Source organism: Dipodomys spectabilis, unplaced genomic scaffold (genome assembly GCF_019054845.1).
Source record: "Dipodomys spectabilis isolate Male_0828 unplaced genomic scaffold, ASM1905484v1 ptg000039l, whole genome shotgun sequence".
Lineage (NCBI taxonomy): Eukaryota > Metazoa > Chordata > Mammalia > Rodentia > Heteromyidae > Dipodomys > Dipodomys spectabilis.
Window position 1 is genome coordinate 4,704,910 of NW_024870716.1, and position 23,180 is coordinate 4,728,089.

The 23,180-nt window shown below is 40.6% G+C and overlaps 1 protein-coding gene across 5 annotated transcripts in view; it reads left to right on the plus strand.

Annotated features, from left to right (window-relative positions):
• The window catches only part of Nell2 (neural EGFL like 2), a 340,654-nt gene that overhangs the window by 311,860 nt on the left and 5,614 nt on the right, over nucleotides 1-23,180 (plus strand). For all 5 annotated transcript variants that reach the window (XM_042677765.1, XM_042677763.1, XM_042677762.1 and 2 more), the window contains 4 exons: nucleotides 5,870-6,010; nucleotides 15,638-15,831; nucleotides 18,767-18,943; nucleotides 21,438-21,662. In XM_042677765.1, coding sequence (XP_042533699.1) covers nucleotides 5,870-6,010; nucleotides 15,638-15,831; nucleotides 18,767-18,943; nucleotides 21,438-21,662 — 737 coding nt within the window. The remainder of the gene's footprint in view (nucleotides 1-5,869; nucleotides 6,011-15,637; nucleotides 15,832-18,766; nucleotides 18,944-21,437; nucleotides 21,663-23,180) is intronic.

Here is a 23,180-nt window from a genome sequence, read left to right on the forward strand (position 1 = left end):
ATTAATAACAAATAACAAATAAATGTATCTATTCAAAGCAAAATACAATTTTGAAAAGATGGGCTATATAATTCCATTTCCAAAAGGAGAATTTGACCTATTAATAGGTCTTTACTCTTTTTTTTTTTTTTTAATTTCAGTGGTGAGGCTTAAACAGGGCTTGGGCACTGTCCCTGGACTTTTTTGCTCAAGGCTAGTGCTCTACCACTTTGAGTCATAGCACCACTTCCAGTTTTCTGGTGGTCAGTTGGAGATGAGTCTGATGGACTTCTCTACCAGGGCTGACTTTTAACCACAATCCTCAGCTCTCAGCCTCCTGAGCAGCTAGGAGTACAGGTGTGAGCCACCAGTGCCCATCCCTAGGTCTTTATCTTGACTTATTATTTTACTTTATATTATATATTTATACTTTATTTTACTTTTGAATACATGATCAGTAAAATTTAAGCTAGTGCTTGGGACATACACTTAAGGAGTAGCCTTTTAAAATGTCTCTATTTGTATGCATAGGAATTTGACAGCTATGCTAACATAAAACGGTGGGTTTGGATCTTTGCTTCACCATCTATGGTGAACTATCATGATTAGAACCTTCAATTTTATAGTTGTACAAGTAAGAAATGAGAAGATATTATCTTTATATAGGCAACCTCTTTCTTTCTGAAATAGACTTAAATTATTTATTTTTTTCTCTCTAATATGGGAATTTTCACTTCGATATTTAGATGTGTGTCTTTGTCTCATTCATTTCTGAGACATTTTTTGGGGGGGTGGTCCGGTAGTGGGGTCTGAACTCTGAGCTTGGGCGCTGTCCCTCAGCTCTTCAGCTCAAGGCTAGCGCTCTACCACTTGAGCCACAGCGCCACTTCCGGCTTTTTTCTTTTTGCTTGTGTGGTGCTGGTGAATCGAACCCAGGGCCTCAGGCATGCAAGGCAAGCGCTCTACCACTGAGCCACCTTCCCAGCCCCTCTGAGACATTTTTGTATGTGGGGTCCAGGTATGAACTTTGGAGACCTGATCTACTATAGGACTTTGCTGTGACTATTTCCTTGTCTACAACCCAAGAATAAAAATGCTTCATGAGATGGTGGTGACGACTAAGCTATGGCGAAGTAGTTGTGTCCACGCATATTTATCTTTGAATCTTTCTATCATTTATCTTTAGTTGTACAAAGGTGTTTCAACCCAACATGTCACTTTGTAAGTACAATGTATCTTTTTTGGGGGGGGGGGGAGTCCGGTCGTGGGGGCTGAATTCAGGGCCTAGGTGCTGTCCCTCAGCTCTTCAGCTCAAGGCTAGCACTCTACCACTTGAACCACAGCGCCGCTTCCGGATTTTTTTTTCTTTTTGCTTATGTGGTGCTGGGGAATCGAACCCAGGACCTCAGGCATGCAAGGCAAGCACTCTACCACTGAGCCACCTTCCCAGCCCAAGTACAATGTATCTTGATCAGTGTGTCACCTTTCATCCTTCTCTTCTATCTCACCCAACCCCACCTATCCCCTCCATTTACCCGGCTCCATTTTCACCTAGACTATTATCACTAATTCACCCACCCTTCTACTAACAGTCCTAAACTTCCTAATTATGAACTACAATGTAAACAGTATTCACCACATTCGTTACCTCACAACTTCAGTAGAAGATTTTACAGTTTCTAACATTTATTCACATGATGCTGTCATATTGTATTTTCAAACAACTTATATGAGAAAATCAGTCTTAAGTGAAATTTTAGGCAGGATTTTATATCCAGATCAGGCAAAGCTCTTAAAGCTAATTCGATTCTCAGATAAGTTTATGTTCCTTGAGGATTCCCACATAAAATGTTGAAAATAGACTCCCAGAAACACCACAAATGACAGAGGGAAATGACCTTGTGATTAAAAAAAAATACTGGAGATAATCTAGAAAGCAAATAGCCCACATGTGAGTAATCAAGCATTGATTAATTGTTTTGAGGATCTCTAATTGCCTGCTGTTTATCAATATAATTTAACTAGCAGTGCATGGGATGGTGGTATAAATAGAACAAGTTCATTTTCTTCACGAGAAATGATGTCACATTTTTATTAACAATAAATAAACAGTGTGAAAGACAATGGCTTTGCCTCTAAAAATAGTGTGTTTATCCAAAAATGAATTGGATTTCTTTTCTTTTTTAATGTACACAATATGAGTAGCTAACGATCAATTTTCTCATACTTTATAAGGAAGAGAATTAAAGACTGACTGGGGTCCATTTTAGGAAAAGATCTAAATAATTGCACATTTATATTATTCTTAGTGGTATTGTTAGATTAGAAATAACCCTTACTACATTATGAGAGAGCATCTGTTAATCAAGTGGCTCGTTCTATGTCTACATTTAAGTTTTTTAGTAAAATGACTCTTTAATGCTGATGGCAAAAGCCACCTAAAGACAGCGATCTATCACATTTTAGAGAGTCCTGCCTTGTGCCACCAAAGAGAACTAATCATTAGCTTTTTGTTTTGTTATATATTTTTTGGGGGGGTCCAGTCGTGGGGCCTGAACTCTGGGTCTGGGCACTGTCCCTCAGCTCTTCAGCTCAAGGTTAGCACTCTACCACTTGAGCCACAGCGCCACTTCTGGCTTTTTTCCTTTTGCTTATGTGGTGCTGAGGAATCGAACCCAGGGCCTCAGACAGGCAAGGCAAGCACTCTACCACTTAGCCACCTTCCTAGCCCCTGTTTTGTTATATTTTTGTCCTTGAGCTTGAACTCAGGGCCTGGGCACTATATTTGAGCTTGTGTCTCAAGGCTAGCACTCTACCACTTAAGTCACAGCTCTACTTCCAGCTTAAAAAAAAAAAAAAATCAAATAATCTATCTTTCTCAGGCTTTTATTTTTTTGCTTTTTTTAAATGACTAGTTCAAAATCTGTGCTATTAGAAAATCTATAATTGATTTGGATCCCTAGAGTATGACTGTTACTCATGAACAGTGGCTGAAAAGGTTTTAGATTTTCTCTGTGCTTTGGGACACTATTTTATTATCATTACTAGCTGATTGTTCTAAGTGTAGATACTGAGGAAGTTTTAAGTGTTCCTAAGGAGTTAAGGAACAAGTTCCTTTCTAAGACTGAATGTATAATGAAATAGTAATTTTTTTCCCATTGGTGTTGGGTCTTGAACTGTGGGCCTGGGCACTGTCCCTCAGCTCTTCAGCTCAAGGCCAGCGCTCTAGCACTTGAGCCACAGCACCACTTCTGGTTTTCTGGTGGTTTATTGGAGATAAGAGTTTCATGGGCTTCCCTTGCCCACGCTGGCTTTGAACCGAAATCCTCAGATCTCAGCCTCCTGAGTAGCTAGGATTACAGCTGTGAGCCACCGGCGCTTGGCTTGTAATTTTTTTTTTTTTTTTTTTTTGTATAACACTTAGTTTGACTTTTCTATTTACTGCATCTACAGCATAGAACAAAATTAAAGTCTGCTGGGCAGGACTAAGTCTTATAAGCTTATGCAACCTAGAGTTACATTTTTAGATATCTTTATTCAGTTTGAATAATAATTTGTACCAACATGATAGTTCTTACAAGAAATAAAACAATAATATTTTTGTCCCTTAGTTTTGCTTTTTTTGCTATGTATCTAATTCAATTGTATCTTATAAAATCAGGTTTTAACTTACCTCAAGAAAGAACTCAAGAAACAAATTATCTGATTTTCTTTCACTGTTTTCTTTTATTACAAAATGTGTAAGGCAAATGTGTCCACAGTTGAAGTGAACATGTGTGTATTTATATATTATAACTTGTGCTAATGTCTTCAGTCATGTATAGAAAGAATATACTCAATCCATAAATTGTGGGTCAGATTATATGGAAGAGGGTTAAACATCGACTGTTATTCATTTTAGGAATAGATATTTTGAAGAATTTCATATTTTTATTATTCATGGATACATTACTATTACGTAGGTGAGACTATACTCCTTTATTAAATATTTTCCAAGTATCTAAATACCTGTATGATATCAAATAGATGATAGAAAAGGCTGCTTATTTTATTTGATCTTTGGCTTTAATTAGAGTCTTCTGGTATGAAGTACACACTTTGGAAACTCAAGCACGCTTTCCCCTTTTGCCTATTCTAACCTAAACAGAAAAGTTTGCATAAACAGATTAAAATGAGCAGGACAGGAGAATAATGAAACAAGATGGTACTTCAGTATTCTCCAGTGAATATCCTCTATCCACCAACATGTCAATTCAGGCAAGGATCTGTGTGTGAAATACCTTCAAACACCACTCTACCTTATTACACAGTACAATAGAAAGAGATGTGTAGACGTGAGGAGGAAGGATAGATTTATAGTTGTTACAGTTTTCGAATTGATCATCTCTAAAACTGTTCAAAGCTATGATCATCTCATAGTTTTAACAATGATCAATCATCTCAGATCATCTGGCCTCAAACCTTAGGTAAACTGTGTGGAGAGGCACACTGTCAACTTTGGGTCTGGGAGAAAGAAAGAAGCAATTGTGAAATAAAGTATGTCCCATGTTGGAAAACATTGTTCAATATGATAGTAAATTAAATTTTTTATAAATTTGATTTCCCCAAACAAGGAACAGTTGAAATAGATGATAAATCTAGTGAATACAGAAGTGCATCTTTTTAAAAATCTCTGCCACTCAGATGGACTTACATTTAACAGATATCCAGTAATTATTGAATGCTAAAATAATGAATGAAGACTGGGCACTAGTGGCTTACCCTGCAATTCTAGCTACTCAGGAGGCTGAGGATCAAAGTTAGAAGCCAGTCTGGGTAGGAGAGACTGTGATAGTCTTATCTCCAGTTAACCACCAAAAGGCCAGAAGTGGTACTGTGGCTCAAGCGGTAGAGGGCTAGCCTTTAGGAGGAAAAATGACTAAATAAAATAAAAACCTCAAAGACAGTGCCCAGACTCTGAGTTCAAGTCCCAGGACTGGCACCAAAAAGAAAAGGAAAAAAACCCTCAAGTAAACAAGCAAGTAAAACTGAAAAGTAACAGCTGAAATACAAGGTAACCTTTCAATTAAGGCAGAAAAAAGACTAAACTGACAGCCAATTATACCTGTGAATGCTTGCTTCAGAGGAGAGAGTTCTTTACTATTTAGTTACTTCTGAATGACCTGTCCTCAGGTCATTTTTTTTTTCTAAAATGAGAGACTCTAAATACCCCTTCATGGCCTCCTTCCAACCCAATCCTTCCGCCTGTTTTCCTTTTGTGCATGCATTTAAGAAATGACACGATCAATTTTCTGCATCGCTTGGGTTGGGAGAGAAGACCACACAAAGATGAAAGGAGCACAAGGCTCTGAACTCACTTATAACTGGAGATTGGTCAGTTAGGGATGCCCCAGAATATGCAAAGGCTGTTCCACAGAGCCTAAGAGACCTCAGGAAATACAAGCGATCTCCAGAGCTGTGAGTCAGGAGTCAGTGGTTCGCTGATTTGGCCACTGCAAATTATTTTGTCAGTAGGAATTACTGGCAGATGCCTCTTAGGCAAAGGAACCATAGAGGAAAATACATTCATAGTTCAGAAATACTGTTAAAATGATAGGATGAGCCAGGTGCCAGCACCTCATAACTATAATCCTAGCTACTCACGAGACTGAGATCTGAAGATCCTGCTTTAAAGCCACTCTGGGTAAGAATGCACAGAAGACTCTTATCTCCAATACATTACCACAAAAGCTACAAGTGGGGCTGTGGTTCAAATAGTAGAGTGCTAGCCTTGAGCAAACAAGGCCAGGGACAATGCCGAGGTCCTGAGTTCAAGCTCCACACAAAAGAGTAGAAAAATGAACAGATAGATATTAAAACAAATCTCATTTCTGCTTTCTTTGTCAAACAGACATTGATGAATGCTCGGATGGCTTTGTCCAGTGTGACAGCCGTGCTAACTGCATAAACCTGCCTGGATGGTACCACTGCGAGTGCAGAGACGGCTACCACGACAACGGGATGTTTTCCCCAGGTGGAGAATCCTGTGAAGGTCAGTGCAAGGACAATACCCAGTATGATGTTAACAGTGCTCACGGAGGTCATACATAAGACATTCCTGTCTGTTGCTATGCATTTGCGTACTAGCGATTGGATAAAAAGTTACTACCTAGCTTCTGCTTGCTTATGATGGTGATTTATTTTAGTCTAAGTTTGTGACATTAAGCCTGTCCTTTGTGAATAGAGACAACTCCTGGAAGATGCTTCAGAATGGTTGGAAATGGAAACCTGCAAAAATTGAACCCAAAAGCAGCTAGGAAAAAAATAGAGAAAGAAAGCAGAACAGAGGGGAAGGGGCGGGGGGGGGGGGGGGAGGGGGTGCAGGGGGAGGGGTAGACATGGCTACAGCTCACAGCAATCTGTTTTATTTTGTGCTATTGCTAGCATACTGCTTTCCTGGCAAAGTAAGAGATATTTAGTGAATGGTAATCAATTGGATACATAAAATATGCTCTCTGCTTCCAAGAACTCTTTTTTAATTCTGCTGGTGTGGAATATTCAGTCATATTCTATACAGTAACTGACCACTGATCTTGAATTTTTTTTCTAGTTTTCTACATGCTCTTTAAGAGGGGTGATTTTTTTTTTTTTTTTTTAGAAGCCAGACAGAGCAAGCAGATCCTAGTGGATCAGCATCAGGGGCAATGCCTACCCTGTGCTTGCCATCAAATTCTTGGCTCCGGGAAAGGAAAACAAAAGCAAAACTCAAGGCCTCCACTGTTTTCCTCATTTGCATTTAAACCTGCAACAGCTTGAGAGGATGGTGGAGGTTAAGATGATACAGTTGATGAAATCATCAGAGAATCTGGCATAAAGGGACCGGATACCTAAATGTTAGGATGTCATTTATCCTTGGGCCTCAAAGGTTTGTCACAGAAAGCAAAGCAAAGCAGACATGGGTGCTGGATGCCAGGGTTACCAGCTCGCTTTGCCAAGAGCAGCAGAAGGAGATCCGGACTTCAAGCAGAGGCTCATCTCGATTTCCACATAAACATGGGAATGCCGTTGCCCGACTCTGGGTGTCAAACCTGACATTTGCTAATAATCACTGTGGTGATAATGACTGTTGTCTGAAGGTTGCACCTTGCAGTTGTGAATGTTCCCCAGGAAATATTTGCCTGTAGAGAGTACCAGCCACCACAGATTGCAGTCCCTCTGCTGACAAACTACTTTTCTTGTGTGCCACAGTGTAGCATTGAATCTTCCAGCAGGGCAGAGTAACGTGCACCTGCAATTCCAGGTACTCCTGAGGTGGAGATCCTCAGGTCACAAATGTGATGCCATCCCACGCCAAAGACAGTGAGATGCTGTTTTAAAACAAAATATAACCAGAAAGGTCAAGGACATGGTAGAGTGATTGACTATCATCCAAAAAAGAGTGACTTAAAATGTTTTTATGTTGTTGTTATAAAGATGATGTACAGAGGGACTACAGTTACTTAAGTTAGGTAAAGAGTACGTGTCTTTTTAGACAATGTCACCCCTTCCCTCACACTCTCCCAGAAGACTGGCTTTAAAAATAATCATGCCCAGAAAGAAGGCTGGTGCCAATGGCTCACAACCAGAATCCTAGTTACTTGAGAAGAGGAAGATTGTAGTCTCAGGCCAGCCGAAGCTATACAAAGCTCTAGAGCTGGGCACTGGTGGCTCACACCTGTAATCCTAGCTACTCAGGAGGCTGAGATCTGATGATTGAGGTTTAAAGCCAGCCTGGGCTAGAAAGTCCATGAGATTCTTATCTCCAATTAACTACCCAAAGAAGTCAAAAATAGTGCCGTGGCTCAAGTGGCAGAGTATTAGTCTTGAGCATAAAAGCTCAGGGACAGTGCCCAGGCCCAGGGTTCAAGACTCAGGACTAATGATCTTTTATCAGTCCACAGCTGTGTGCCATGGAATGCTTCTGTCATTTGAGCTACATAGGAGGGTGAGATCAGAGGATCAAAATTCGAGGCCAGCACTGCCTTGGAGAGAGAGGGAAAGGGGGAGGGGAGAGAGGAAGAGGAAGGAAGAGGGGGAAGAAGAAGAGAGAGAGAGACAGGGAAAGGGGGAGGAAGAAGAGGAAAAGGAAGAGTACTAGTAGGAAGGAAAGAAAAAAGAAGGAAGAAAAAGGAGGAGTAGAAGGAGTGGTGGTGAAATAGAATTAGTAGGGAGGAGTTAGGGAGAGAGGGAGCGAGAGAGGAAAGGAGGGATGGAAAGAGAAAGAGAGAGTTTGAACCCAGTGCCTTGAGTTTGCTTGCTTGCCGCAGCCCTGTTTTCCCCTGGTTATTTTTAGCATCGGCTCTAGCTCTTCTTGCCAGCATTGCACCTGATCCACTTACTATAAGCCTCCCCTTCTCACTGGGATTGCAGGTGCATGGCACCAAGTCCAGCTTTCTCTGAGGAGACGGAATCTCATAGAAGTTTTCTGCCTGTGGTGGCTTCACATCCACCACGTCAGCTCATACATTCCCAACCCAATCCCCAGATCCCCACTTACCACCCCTGGTGGTACCCCTGATCTAAGTCTTCAGATAGGGAATGTACAGCTTGTTAGCTTTTAAAAGCCCACAAAATATGTGTGTTGCATGATGGAACACACACCCCTGTATTGATAATTTTATATGGCGGGAAAGTGATGTTGCAAATATCCAGACAGCCTTTGGCAGACACATGGTTTCCCAGCCCTATAGAAATGTAGCAGCCTCCATTTTGTTCATCTTCCCCTCCTGTCCTTCCTGTAAGCTTTTTCCTGTAATATTCAGAATAAACCTTTTCAAACTGTCCCATAACCTCTGACTTCTCTATTCAAACTCCTGGAATTTTGTCCATTTCTCAGAATAAAGCCCAGCCCCCAGACCATGGTTTATAAGAACCAGCTCAATATGCATCCCTGGCTTTCTTGCCATTTCTTACATTCATCATATTGATTACTTTGCATGAGCTGTGCCCTTTCCCTGGAATTCCATCTCTCCTGATTTTGCATGATTCTACTTTCATTTAGCTCAGATGTCCACTCGAATTGTTTCTCCTACGCTCCAAATTTGAAATGGTTCCTATGTCCAACATCCTGTTTACTTCCTCTGCCTCATTTTTCTTTACAGAGATCATAAAATGCTTCTGATATTATAGGATATATTTATTTGTTTGCTTGCTTATGGTCTATGTTAGAATGTAAGCCTCAGGGGTCATGGATTCTATTTGCCAGTCTGCTACCATATCACCAAATCCTAGCCCAGTGCCTTGCACATAGATGACACATTTAATTTTCTAGCATAAACAATTGAAATGGAAGATAGAAATAGATAGGAAAACTGATCACCATTTAATTGAAACTCTGTTATGCATATAACCAATGTTTGAATTAGATAGGAGTATGAAATATGGGATAGATACATATTCATAACACATAGTATATTTGAAGTAGATACATGGTAGAGTTCAGGGTAAGAACACAATTAGCATATTCATGAGTATTCAGCCCAGAAAGTGACAAGAACATCTCAACTAAACATTAAAATAACACGTGATACATAGACGATAGAAAAGGAAAAGAGTCTATAAGACACCTACCTACATAGAAAAAGGCTTTTCAATGAAATTCCACAAAGAAATGTTTATTTTTTAATTTTTTTAAGCGTTAGCAAGTTTGTTTCAGTATAACAGCGTTAAAGAAAAGACAGAGAGAAGCGAGAGAGGGAGCAAGAGAGAGAAAGAGTAGAAATGGGAGATAGAGACTCTGAAATGTTTATTTTTTAAAAGCCACAATTCCAGGAGGGAAATCTCCATTATCTACCAATAAAATTTATTTATAAAGGTTATCAGAAAAATCTACTACTGTGAGAAGACAGCATACTTTGAAGAAGTCTTATAAAAAAATAACCCACTTATGTTATTTTAAATAAAATGCTAAAGGACTAAACAACTACCCCTTCTCTGCAATTGAAGCGATTTGTAGAATTGTGATACTAGTATTTCAAGGATTCAGTTTTAGGAGTATGATTTTAGCTAAGAAGCAGACATTTTTCTGCTGCTTACATTTTTAAAATAAAAGGTATTTCAAAGTGGACAAGACCACACAGTGGTTTTATAATCAGTCTAAAGTATATGATTTATTCAAATCTAAAGACATGAATAAATAACAGTACTGTTTCACTGCTATAATAATGTCTCCTACATATATGCTTATAAATCGCATTCTGACAAATCGTATGCTATTTTGCTGAACCATTTATCCCAGGAAGACACTTAATCCCCAGGTAATGCATCAGAATGTTCTTTTCTGGGCCCATACCATTGTTTGTACTAGGTTTGAAATTTGAAATACTGGGTCATGACCCAGCCTTTTTTCCCCACATAATAAGATTCTATATTCATATTTATGCTTTCCATTCTTTCTTTACTTCCTGGGTAATCTTTAAGGTTGGGGAGTTTTTTAAACTTGTAATAGCAGGTTATACTTTCTTTTAAATATGTGGTTCAAGACATATGTCGCAGATTCTTTTCCTACATCAATTAAAACATGAATTGAATTCACCTCAGCTAGTAGTTACTGGTGTGTGTATCTGCTACATATAATTAGGAAGGAAGACTACTCTTTTCAGCTGTAGAAGCCAATAAAATCTGTACGATAGTTGTTATTTAAGACAGAAGGTAGTTAATTTCTTTTCTTTTTATTTGTGCTGACACTGGGGCTTGAACTCGCAGGCCTTAGCACCCTTAGTTTTTTCACTCAAGACTGGTACTGTACCCTTGGCACAACTCCACTTTAGGCTTTTTGGCAGTTAATTAGAGATACAAGTCTCATAGACTTTCGTGCTCAGGCTGGCTTCAAACCATGATCCTCTGATCCTCAGATCTCAGTTTCCTGAGGCCCTAGGATTGTTACAGGTGTGAGACACTGTGAATTCCTTAACACATGGCAAAGCCATAAGACAAGGTGGAAATGGAAAATTCACTCAACTTTAAGGAAAAAAAGTATAAATTATGATCAGTGAGGAAGCAGAGATAAATGATTTCTCCTTTGGCCTGAAGAAGACTTCCCAGTGTACCTGGCGTTTGTCTTAGGACTTCATTAAGCATGATGCTATTATTGGAGATTTCACATAGGAAAAGTGGGTCAGGCAGAGAAAGTAACTTGCAGTAGCATTGCATGAAGTTTGAATCTGTGTGTGAAGGGATATTTTTTTAGAGAAAGAATAATGAAAATATATCTGCACACCAAATCTGTCTTTTGGCCCAGTTCTAATTTCTGAGTTCTAGACTTGTGTATCCATCCAACTGTCTACTGGACAGCTTCTTGTGAAAGACCAGAGGAAAATGCATTTCAACCCACCCTAAACCAAACACAGCAGTTTTATCACTGCCCACCCCTTCTACTCTCCAGCAACTTTCCTCTCTTCCTTCTCTATATAAATTTTCAAGTATCATTCTTGATCTCTCCTTTTTATAATGTTCAGAGTCAGTATATCACTTAGTCATGTTAATTCTATCTCCATTACCTCTACCTGTACATTCCTTAGAGCTGCAATTGGTACAGCACTGAGCTTAAAACCACAGTCCTGGGCTGGGAAGGTGGCTCAGTGGTAGAGTGCTTGCCTTGCATGCATGAGGCCCTGGGTTCGATTCCTCAGCACCACATAAACAGAAAAAGCCAGAAGTGGCGCTGTGGCTCAAGTGGTAGAGCACTAGCCTTGAGCTGAAGAGCTGAGGGGCAGTGCCCAGACCCAGAGTTCAGGCACCATGACTGGCAAAAAAACAAAAAACAAAAAAAACAACAACAACAAAAAAAAAAAAACCACAGTCCTGCCAGGCACTGGGGACTCACACCTATAATCCTAGTTAGTCAGGAGGCTGAGATCTGAGGATCACAGTTCAAAACCATCCCAGGCATGAAAGTTTGAGAGGTTCTTATCTCACCAAAAAGGCTGGAAGTGAAATTATCACTCAAGTGGTAGAGTGCTAGAGTACTGGCACAAAAAGGACAGGAAGGAAGGAAAGAAGGCAGGAAGGAAGGGAGGGAGGGAGGGAGGGAGAACACAGTCCTGAGAGCCTGGCTCTATACCTTGCTGATTGTGTTCAGCCTCAGTTTCCTATTTTGTAAAGATGGGAATGTGTTGTGAATTGAAGGGTTGTTCTGAGGCTCAATCAAAGAAAAGTTCTCAGAATCTGGTTCAACCAGCAACTGCATGAGACTTCTTTTATTGTTAAGAACATCTCTTAACTGGACTTTTGATACAGTCTATTTCACTGATCCTCCTGGCTTCCAATTCTAATCGACTCAAATACCTTCTCCAAAAGGAAGCCAAGGTAATTTTTCTAAAATGAAAATCTCATTGTAATTTTTTTTCCATTTTCCTTATCTCTCTATCAATCTACCTACCTATCTACACACACACACACACACACACACACACACACACACACACACACACACACACACACACACACACACACACACACACACACACACACACACACACACAACCAGTGCTAGGGCTTGATCTCAGGGCCTGGGAGCTGCCCCTTTAACTTTTTCACTCAAGGATAGCCCTCTACTGTTTGAGCCACAGCTCTAACTCTAGATTTAAGTGGCTAATGGGGGTAAGAGTCTTATAGACTTTCCTGCTTGGGCAGGCTTTGAACTGTAATCCTCAAATTTCAGCTTCATGAGTAATACCTTACTACTTTTTTAATGTTCAAATTTCTGTTTTATAGTTTATTATTTGTAAATATAAAGGCATTGCTATTCAACAAGAGTTTATGAATACAATGCATCTTGACCAGTGTCACACCTTTCAACTTTATCACCTATGCCGCCCAACCCACCCCTTCCTCACTCTTCTTAATTTTATAGCATATGCATTGCCTTATTGGCTGCTCAACAGGACCTTCCCTTGGGCCTCAATGCCCCTTAGGTCTGTGTGGCTCCCCAGTCCACTCTCTCACTAGACATTCCTGTCACAACTACATTTCTGTTCTTCCAACACATCTTCATAGCTGTAAACTTTAGGCCTTCAACACAATCTTACGTCAAAACTCTCTGTTACGCCTCCTCTCATTCACAGTACAATTGCCATATCTAGAAAACAGTTAGAAGATACAGAAGAAACTATTACTGTGGTAAGAAGCTGTGAAAAATATTTCAAGAAAGGAAGTGAGCTGTGCTGAATGTTGTGGCTAAACCAAATCAGATGAGAACTGAAAATTGAAATGGATTTAACAGTATTTCTACAGGGGTCACTCTTTGAAGGACTTATCTATGCTTATAAAGCTAGAATGTTTATTGTCATGATACATTTTTAAAGTAGAATGTAATCCTTTTATGGGATTAATCATTTTTATGAGTTCCAAAATTCAGTGCTACTCATCAGATGGACAAACTTTCCACATTGGAAAAGCCAGTGTAGATAACCAGTAGAAAAGGAAATTGATTCACACTAATTCAAATGGTACTAGAATAATTAGTCCATTGTGATGTTTTATACTCATTAGTAGTTTCTCCAGGTGTGACAATCTCATGCCAACCTTTGTTATTTGTGACATTCTCTTATATTGCCTGATTATAAACATATCTCATTTAAGAACACAGACACTTCACACTCCTAATGACTCTTTCTGCCTTTAAGGAAAAATAAGATGTATTATCTGGTCATAGACCTTTGATTCTTAAGCATCAGACAAAATGAAATGGTTTCAAAGATCCAGCTGTTGCCATTAGCAGCAGCACAACATCTTTTTGATGGATATTGAAAAGGTTATGTATTAAAGAGGTGTCTGTAGAGTTTGTGGTCAGAGAGGTCAGACTATTATAGTTAATGTTTTATCTGCATACTGTAATTCCTAATTCTAAGAATATTAAATGGAGACAAAGATCAACTCATCAAATTTATTTGATGGTATGCTGTGTTATTCCGAGTAGACCAAATATAGAGCAGATTTATAAGATCTTATTTTCATTACAGAGAGAACATTTTCTCTGATCTGAAATACATACATATGTATATGTGTGTATTAACGGTTGCACTTATTTTTTAAAAGTCCACACGCATGCTGGTGGACAATTCTTACTTTGTTCATAGTTTATAATCATAAATAGTATTTCCGTGACAAATGAAGCTCACTATACATTTAACTTTCAGTCATTGTCCCAATTTATTGATATCTGAAGATGAGATCTAATTTTAAAAAAAATCAGGGTTAATATGTCATGTGGCTTATAAACATTTATGACAAAATTAACTTATGGAACAGTAAGTATTTAAGACTCTAAATATGGCCACGTGATAGTCCAACCAATGCTAGTCTCCCATTAATGTTAGAATCAAGCTATGCAAAGGAGTTATTTACTGTAGCCAATCTTTAAAATCTTGTGGGAAAATCAGCATACAGTTCCCTTCATTAAAAACCATCCTTTCCATCTTCTCTCTAACCTACGTCCTCCTGCCGTGATTTAATTCTTTCCTTCTTGACCTTTACTTAGAAAAATCTGATGAAATGGGAAATAACTGCTTACTGCCACTCATACAATCTCTCTGAAATGTATTTTGGCTTGTGACCTTTCAAATTACGGGGTAAATAAAAGGAATCGCATCTCCTCTTATGGACCTGCTCTGTGGGTCAAGACATGTTTGCTTTTCATCTGTATGAAAATGCTCTGGGCTGCGATTCCTGTGGGACGGAGGAAGTCAGGTGAAGAATGGGCGGCTGCCAATTGAGTCAAGCAGGGAAGAAAATGATCCTCAGAAATGGGAAGTGAAGGAGAGGATTACTTTTGAGAGCAATGGTAATTGCTGATGGCCACCTGCTTTTCGTAGGTGAGTAAAGGAGACTATGGACAGTATAAAAAAAACACCTCACCTGTAAGGGAAAACCGCCAGACAGAACTCGGAAGCTCTTGAGTGTGGGAGGTATCACTGGAGACTAGAGATCGAAATGGAATAATAAATCATAGGGTATCCTAAGACATTTCTCTCCCACTAAGAACAGATGTTCAGTAAGCACCAGTTTAATACAGAGAACCTCACATGCACTGTTTAGAATTCTCACTACTGAGCTCTGGGGTTTTCTTTTCTGGGGTTTTTTGTTTCTGTTGTTTTTTTGTGTGCTAGTCCTGGGATTTGAACTCAAGACCTGGTCACTCTCCCTGAAGCTTTTTTTCCATTCAAGGCTAGCAGTCTACCACTTAAGCCACAGCTCCATATCCGCCTTTTTGGTGATTAATTGGAGATAAGAATAGCTCTTTCCTACTTGGGCTGACTTCAAACTATGACCCTCAGATCTCAACCCTCTGAGCGGCTGGGATTAAAGCGGGAGCCATCAGTGCCCAGCTTCAAGCGGTTTTCGTTAGAAAAATGGAGTTATCTTCTTGCTTTCCAAAATAGGAATGTTTCATAAAGTGCCCTGGCATCGACGGAGAGAGAAAAACGGTCAACTCTCCACTGACGTGATCTCTGGTGTTGGTTGTTTAAGTGGAAAGGTGTGATCATACATTTCCCTGTGAAATCTCCTTGATCATTCACGTTGCTTTCCTCCGCACGGGAGAGGGGACAGTGTGTCAGCAGGTGAAAAATGCATGTGCAGTTCAGGGCAGGTGGTCTGTTGGAAGGTCTGAAACAGCGTGCTGTGCTGCTCCCACCCACAGATATTGATGAATGCGGGGCTGGGAGACACAACTGTGCCAACGACACCGTCTGCTTCAACCTGGACGGGGGCTACGACTGCCGCTGCCCCCACGGGAAGAACTGCACGGGGGACTGCGTCCACGGCGGCAGAGTCAAGCACAACGGGCAGATCTGGGTGCTGGAGAATGACCGCTGCTCCGTCTGCTCCTGCCAGGTCAGCGCCAACACAGCCTTCTTCCATCCCCTCTAAGTGAGGGGTGCAGAGGGGTTTCAGTGCCACACATCCGTTTGTGAGCACAGTGCATCTAGATCGGTGTCACCCCTTTCAACCTTCCCCCCCATCCCTCCCCTCAGCGTGTCTAGTTCCCTGTCACGTGACTATATGTGCATGTGATGGTGATTGGTGTACGTGTAGGTTGAATATCACAGGTGTATTTCTCCTACCCATCCTGTCTTTATTTTTCTCTACCCTCCTCCCCTTGACCTTCACCCCTCGCACTCCTCAATTCCAGCTCTCTGGTATTCATTTTATTAGACTATAAGTTAGTTAGTTGTTCCAAAGAGTTACACCATTGGAATGTGTCTGCATATAGCACACTTGAGTTAATATGTTTGTGTATATATATGCATATGACCCAGTCTAAGTTGACGTAGAGACTTATAAATTAGATCTAACCTCCACCTAGGAGAAAATAAAAACATGACCTTTAGTCTCTGGATTTGTCTTACTTCATTTTTTTTCCAGGCCCAGACATTTCCAGGCTAATAATGTAATACCATTCTTCCTGATGGATGGCTAAAATTACACGATATATAGTCACATTTTCTTGAGCTGCGATTAAAAGATGGTTTCAGTGAGTGCAAAGAACTTTATTCAGTACAGGAATGTTTCAGTGGAAGGTTACTGCTAGGTGTGGGGGGTGGGGGCGGGTAATCTTTAAATAGCTGTACAAAGGCATTGCTGTTTAACCAAGCAGTTTATGAACACCATGCATCTTGATCAGTGTCAGCCCTTTCAACATTCTCTCCCTCTTCTGACCCACCCCTTTCCTTACTTTCCTTAATTTTGTTGTATATTCCATGAATTCTTGACTGCATTCTACCTCCCTCCTTCTCTCCTTCAGTAGTCTGCCCCTCTCCCCTTGGTCCCACCTGGTCTCCCTCACCTCTTGCTGTCTCCTAGTGCTTATCTTGCAGGGTTTGTTTGTGTTGTTTTGTTTTTTGAGTTGGTCATGGGTCTGGGCGCTGTCCCTCAGCTCTTCAGCTCAAGGCTGGCGCTCTACCACTTGAGCCACAGCACAACTTCTGGGTTTTTTTTTTTTTTTTTTTTTTGGTTATGTGATGCTTAGGACTCATACCCATGACCTCATGTATGCAGGGCCGGCACTCTACCACTGAGCCACCTTCCTCGCCCCGTCTTGTTAGGTTTTTGACTGGGCTCGCTAAAGAATTACACTATTTGTGCAATTGATTAAAACTATTTAATGAAGTCGTGATTTGCATATATTGAGAAATATATCCCTCCATTTAACCACTATCACAATTAATGTGATGAAGGGCTTCTAACCCAGCTATTGAGCTCTATCTTTTTTTAGTTAGCCCTGCAACCGAGACCCAGGCAAACATGGCTTCTAGCCTCTGTAGATTATACACTAATAATTTCTACAGACTCTCATGAACAGAATTATGTAGTATATACTCGTTGTGTCTGACTTCGCATTATGATTTTAGAGTCTGATTAGTTTCATTATACATACCTTTTCCTTTTTATTGCTGGACACCTTTCATTGTTCTATTACACTGCAAAGTGTATATTGATTCACTTGTTGATAACATTTGATTATTAATTATTAATTAATATATTAATTAATGTGTAAATGAAGTCATATATGATCCAAGAAAAATGTCTATTTGGGCTCTATTTCAGTTTTAGAGTGGTGTCATGTGATGTGTCCCCAGTTCATAATAGAGACTTAAGTAGTGGCTAAATTAATAATATTATGTAGCAGAAAATCGACTATAATCAGAGAAATTGATAAGTCCTTTACAAAAATATAACACTCAAAAATTCCAGAAATTTAGCAGTATTTGAAACATACTAACTTGCTACCAAATACTAACATGATGGCTCTAGGGGTAATAAACTTAGTATTCAAATTGCTATGCCATCATTAATAACAATAATAGTATTATACCAACATACAAGTATAGGTACATTTATTTGCACATATGCATATCTCTATACACATGAGGACCATGCATGCTTAACATTACATTAAAAAAAATTTTACTGTAAAGGTGCTGCCCAGAGGGGTTGCAGTTACATGAATCAGGTAATGAATATGTTTCCTTTTGAACAGTGTCACCCACTCCCTCATTTTCTCACAGAAACCCTTCTGACTTCCCTCCCCCTCCCCCAAAGTTGTATAGTTCATTTCCAACATAGTGTCTAATGAGTGCAACTGCTGAATTGGCTCACCCTTTGTCCCTCCATTTCTGTGTTTCTCCTTCCCCTCCCCAAATCAGATAAACTTATATATAAGACAAAGGGTACAGAAACCAAAAACAGTGACAAAAGGAATAAGCCAAAGGGGGGGAGAAAAGAAAGGAAAAAAATAAAAAGACTTGCAAATCATACAATAAAAATACTCTAGTTTCCATTTCTTGGAGCTCATTTCAATAAGCATCATTTTGCGTGATCATATGCACATAGCTATTGAGCCCTTGTATTCCACTCCTAAGAATATCCTCCTTGTTCTCATTGTGTGAATGTTTAGAGTGCTGTTTAATTAATCATGTCAGACCCAAAGAACCAGGCTGCATGGCTGCCCTCATTTGTAATACTTAGAATGTGCCTTCAAATCCACATGTAAACCCAGTAGATAGTAAAAGACAATTACAGTAGTTAACGTCTCATACTGATTGGTTTCAGGAAGGTTTCCTTCTGATCAAGTCACCGAGAGGTGGTAAGTGGAAAGACATTGGAAGCCTCCAGGGCATCCAGTTTGGGCATTCTTTGTATTCACTACAAATCATAAAGAAAATGTGTTCTGCCGGCTGAACAGCCGCGAGTCACCTCCATCTTCAGATGACGTGAGTGCCCTGGGAATTGGGGGTGTGGGCTCATGCCTTTTCCCTTCTTGCTGCAGAATGGATTTGTTATGTGCCGGCGGATGGTGTGTGACTGTGAGAACCCCACAGTGGATCTCTTCTGCTGCCCCGAGTGTGACCCGAGGCTCAGCAGCCAGTGTCTCCACCAGAACGGAGAGACCGTGTACAACAGCGGGGACACCTGGCTGCAGAGCTGCCAGCAGTGCCGCTGCCTGGTGAGTGGCTGTGGCTGCCTGGAGCTGGGCAGGGGGTGCAGACCCGGGATCTCAGCGGGAGGCAGCCTGCCCACCCCACTGCCAACACCCAGGACCAGGCTGGTGGGGTTGGCACATACCAAAGAAAACAAGGCCTGAGGAGGCTGACGAAATGCTGGACCCGAGAAAGAAGCCTCTGGGACAGATGTGGTGTGTAACTATGTGTATTCACGCTCTGAGAGTGACAGCTCCTTCAGGAGTGCTTCTGTGGCCCCAAAGTAAGACAGATTGCACACTTCCCCCTCCTGCCTAGTTTACTTACTTACAGATGGCTACCGGAGAACAATGACATTCACGAAAAAATAGTCATTCTTCTTTCCAGATAGATATTTTGCTAGCCTATCTCTGCTTATTCCTCAGACTTAAAAAACATAAAACAAGCAATGAGCCAAGTATGAGTCCCTTGTGCATATAATCTTCGTTGTTCAGGAAGCCAAGATTGGGAGGATTGCACTTCAAAGCCAGCCTGGGCAAAAAGTTCATGAACTCCTCACTTCATATCTCCAACCTGGGTGGTAGACTGAGATGCGGAGGTTCATAGGTCCCAAGCCAGCCCAGGCAAAAAGATTGTGATATTCCATCTCAACAGGAAAACAGAGCATGGTGGTGCACTTCTGTCATTCCAGCCAGGGGAAGAAGCTAAGCCAGGAAGATCATGGTTTAGGCCAGTCTACGCAAAAAGTGAGACCCTATCTCAAAAATAACTACAGTAGAAAAGGGCTTGAGGTATGGTTCAAGCAGTAGAGCTCCTACTTAACCTGCACAAAGCCCTGAATTCAAACCCCAGTAGCAACTCCCTTCCTAAGAATACCTTTTCTTCTTCTAAATCCTGATACTACTTTCAGTACTATTCTTGTGTACACTTCATTTCTGCGTACTATAGATAAGCAATAAATAAATATACACTTCATTTCTGCATACTCTAGATAAGCAATAAATAAATATTCAAACTGAATATTCAAAGCAGATGTTCCTCACCTGTAATCCTAGAACTTGGGAGGCTGGGGCAGGAAGATTTCAAGTAGGAGTCCAGCCTCCGCTGTCTCTAAATAAATAAATGAACAAAAACAATTGTTCTTGTTTTATGCTGGCCTGAATGCCATCCTTTAGCTTTCTCACTGTCCCTAAGCTTTTTTTCTCTCAAGGCTGGCATAATACCATTTGAGCCACAGCTCCACTTCCACCTTTTTGATGGTTAATTGGAGATGAGAGTCTCACAGACTTTCTTGCCCAGGTTGGCTTCACACCACAGTCCTCAGATCTCAGCCTCCCAGGTAGCTAGTCTTACAGGTGTGAACCACAAGCATCCAGCTAGGGAATGATGTTTTTGAAAAGATTTACCTCACATGTTTTTTTCCATGTGGAATAAGGAGGACAGAAATCAATTCCAAGGTGTTTGGTAGGCTTTGTGTTGGACAGGAGTTTGAGGAAAGCGTTCAAAGCACAGCACAGAAAAAGCTACATGAACGAAGATCAAACGTCAAATTCCCTTCATTATTTCAGTCTATTTTCTTGAAAATGGGCAAAACTTTCTCTTGAAGAACAGAACCCATGACAAGTTAGTGAGCAAAAAGACAAAGGAATAAAAAAGGCACTTCATGATGAAAATGTGAACTAGAGACCTCATCGCCACTGAATTACTCTCCTTTATAGTGGGAAAGATAGGCCCATGCAAATTCATTATTTTGTTGTCCTTTTTTGTGTGGATACACTGGTCTTGGGGCTTGAACTCAGAGCCTCCGTGCTAGCCCTGAGCGTTTTTGCTGAAGACTAACATCCTACCACTTGAGCCACACCTCCATTTCCGGCTTTTTGCTGACTAATTGGAGCTCCCAGTCTCATGGATTTTTTTTTTTTTTTTTTTTTTGCCCAAGCTGGCTTCAAACTGTGATCCTTAGATCTCAGCCTCCTGAGTAGCTAGGATTACAGCCTTGAACTACCTGTGCCTGGCAAAATTTATTAAGGGAAATTTTGTGTTCTTGGTGGTTTAATTCTTGAAACTGTTTTCAAAAAATCTAGCTGCCATAAGGAACTCATGGTTCTGTTTTTGTATTTTGTTTTTTTTTTTTGTTTTTTTTTTTTTTGGAGTCCAGTCTTGGGTCCTGAACTCTGGGCCTGGGTGCTGTCCCTCAGCTCTTCAGCTTAAGGCTAGCGCTCTACCACTTGAGCCACAGCGCCACTTCCAGCTTTTTTCTTTTTGTGGTGCTGGGGAATCAAACCCAGGGCCTCATGCATGCAAGGCAAGCGCTCTACCACTGAGCCACCTTCCCAGTCTGAACTCATGGTTCTGATAAGCTCATGTAAACCCTTTGCAGGATTCCTGGGTGTTGACCATGGGGCATAACCATGAATGGCATGCATGCAGTATGGAGTAACCTCTGCTCTCCTCCTCTCACTCACTGCCTTCTCCCTTTCCTCCCATCTGCCCTCCTCCCTGCCTCATCCCTTCTTACAGCAAGGGGAAGTGGACTGCTGGCCTCTGCCTTGCCCGGAGGTGGAGTGTGAATTCAGTGTACTCCCGGAGAATGAGTGCTGCCCACATTGTGTCACTGACCCCTGCCAGGCCGACACCATCCGCAATGACATCACCAAAACCTGCCTGGACGAGATGAATGTAGTGCGCTTCACGGGGTCCTCGTGGATCAAGCATGGCACCGAGTGCACTCTGTGCCAGTGCAAGGTAAATAAAGCCCATTGGGTCCCAGCAGTGAGCGTGGTGTCAGGGATGCCAGTGCTCACAGAGGCTGCTATGCCTTGCCTGGACAGTGCAGAGTAGTTCCTGTTAGTCATTCAAGTAGAGATGGGACACACAACTGTCATCTTTCCTAGTACCAGGCTGAGTGTCATGTGCAGCCTGTGCGGGTATCCAGAGAGAAAGGAAGCATGTGTAGGCAGTGATCATGGTGATCATCAGTGGGAACCACCTTCTAGAAAGTTCCCTTAATACAGCCATCTATGCCCAGCTTAAAAAATACTGTACCACCAGACTTCGCGCTTCTCCATCCATGATGGAAGGCAGTATGATTTTATTGATTCCGATCTGGTTCTTTTCTGAGATCTGCAAAACCTATTGACAAAAGAGATGCATTACCTTTTTCTAAAGTGGAAATCAATACAGAAAAAAAAAATGGGCATGTTTCTTAGTTTGTTATGGTCAGTTACATTGAGTTGAAAAATATAAGATTGGTTTACCATATTTTATTCCTTCAGTTGGTGAAAAAATCATTATAAAGATTTTTCTCTTTATTCTCATAGGAAAAGAAAGCATTAAACCTTTTATTTTGAAGAGGGCACAAATATAGATAATGTAGATTAAAGAGAGAGTTCCTAGATATAGTGACCAAGCTGAAATTATTTTAATTTGGTTGTTATTCTGTAAAGTTTAATTTGGTAACGTTTCTAACTCATAGCTATCATTTTTGAGCAATACCAACACTAAGTAAATAATATAAAGGTTGAAGAACTGCAACCAAAAAGCACAAATGTCACATTTTTTTCTCAGCATTACTGTGTCTGTATCTGCTCTGGTTTCAAAGGGAGCACTTCATTTTGTAAAATTTTTTCAATAGAGCCATCTAATTCAGATTCACTAGGTATAAATTCTTACTAGAGTGGCTTGATATAACAGGACCAAGAAATGTAAAATGTGTTAAGCTTTGAGATACCTTCTTTTCCCTCTTCAAAACCAAATCTCCACTCTTTTCAGTGTAATTCGTCACTCAAGCAAAGCTTAGTGAGTGACTACTTATGGCTGTTTTTCTGAAAGTACATTAGCAAATTTGAAAGAATGTACAAGTTAGTAATGTATATACACTATTACCTTCATATATATTTGATATATGTATACTTAACAATGAATTTCTCAAAACGAGCTCTAATGACCAATAGACAAACATCTTTCTGATACTTAACCTCACAGATCAAAGGTATAAAGGATTCAACTTCATTAAGTAGTTATTCTCTTTGCACAGTAGCAACAAAAATATCTATCAGGTGGTGGGATGAAAATAAATCAGTCTAGCCCTGGTGGCTCACACCTGTAATCCTAGCTACCCAGAAGGCTGAAATCTGAGGATCACAGTTCAAAGCCAGGGAAGACAAATCCAAGAGACTCTTATTTCTTATTAACCAGCAAAAAAACAGAAGTGGAAGTATGGTTCAAATAGTAGAGTGCTAGCTGTGGACAAAAAGGCAAACA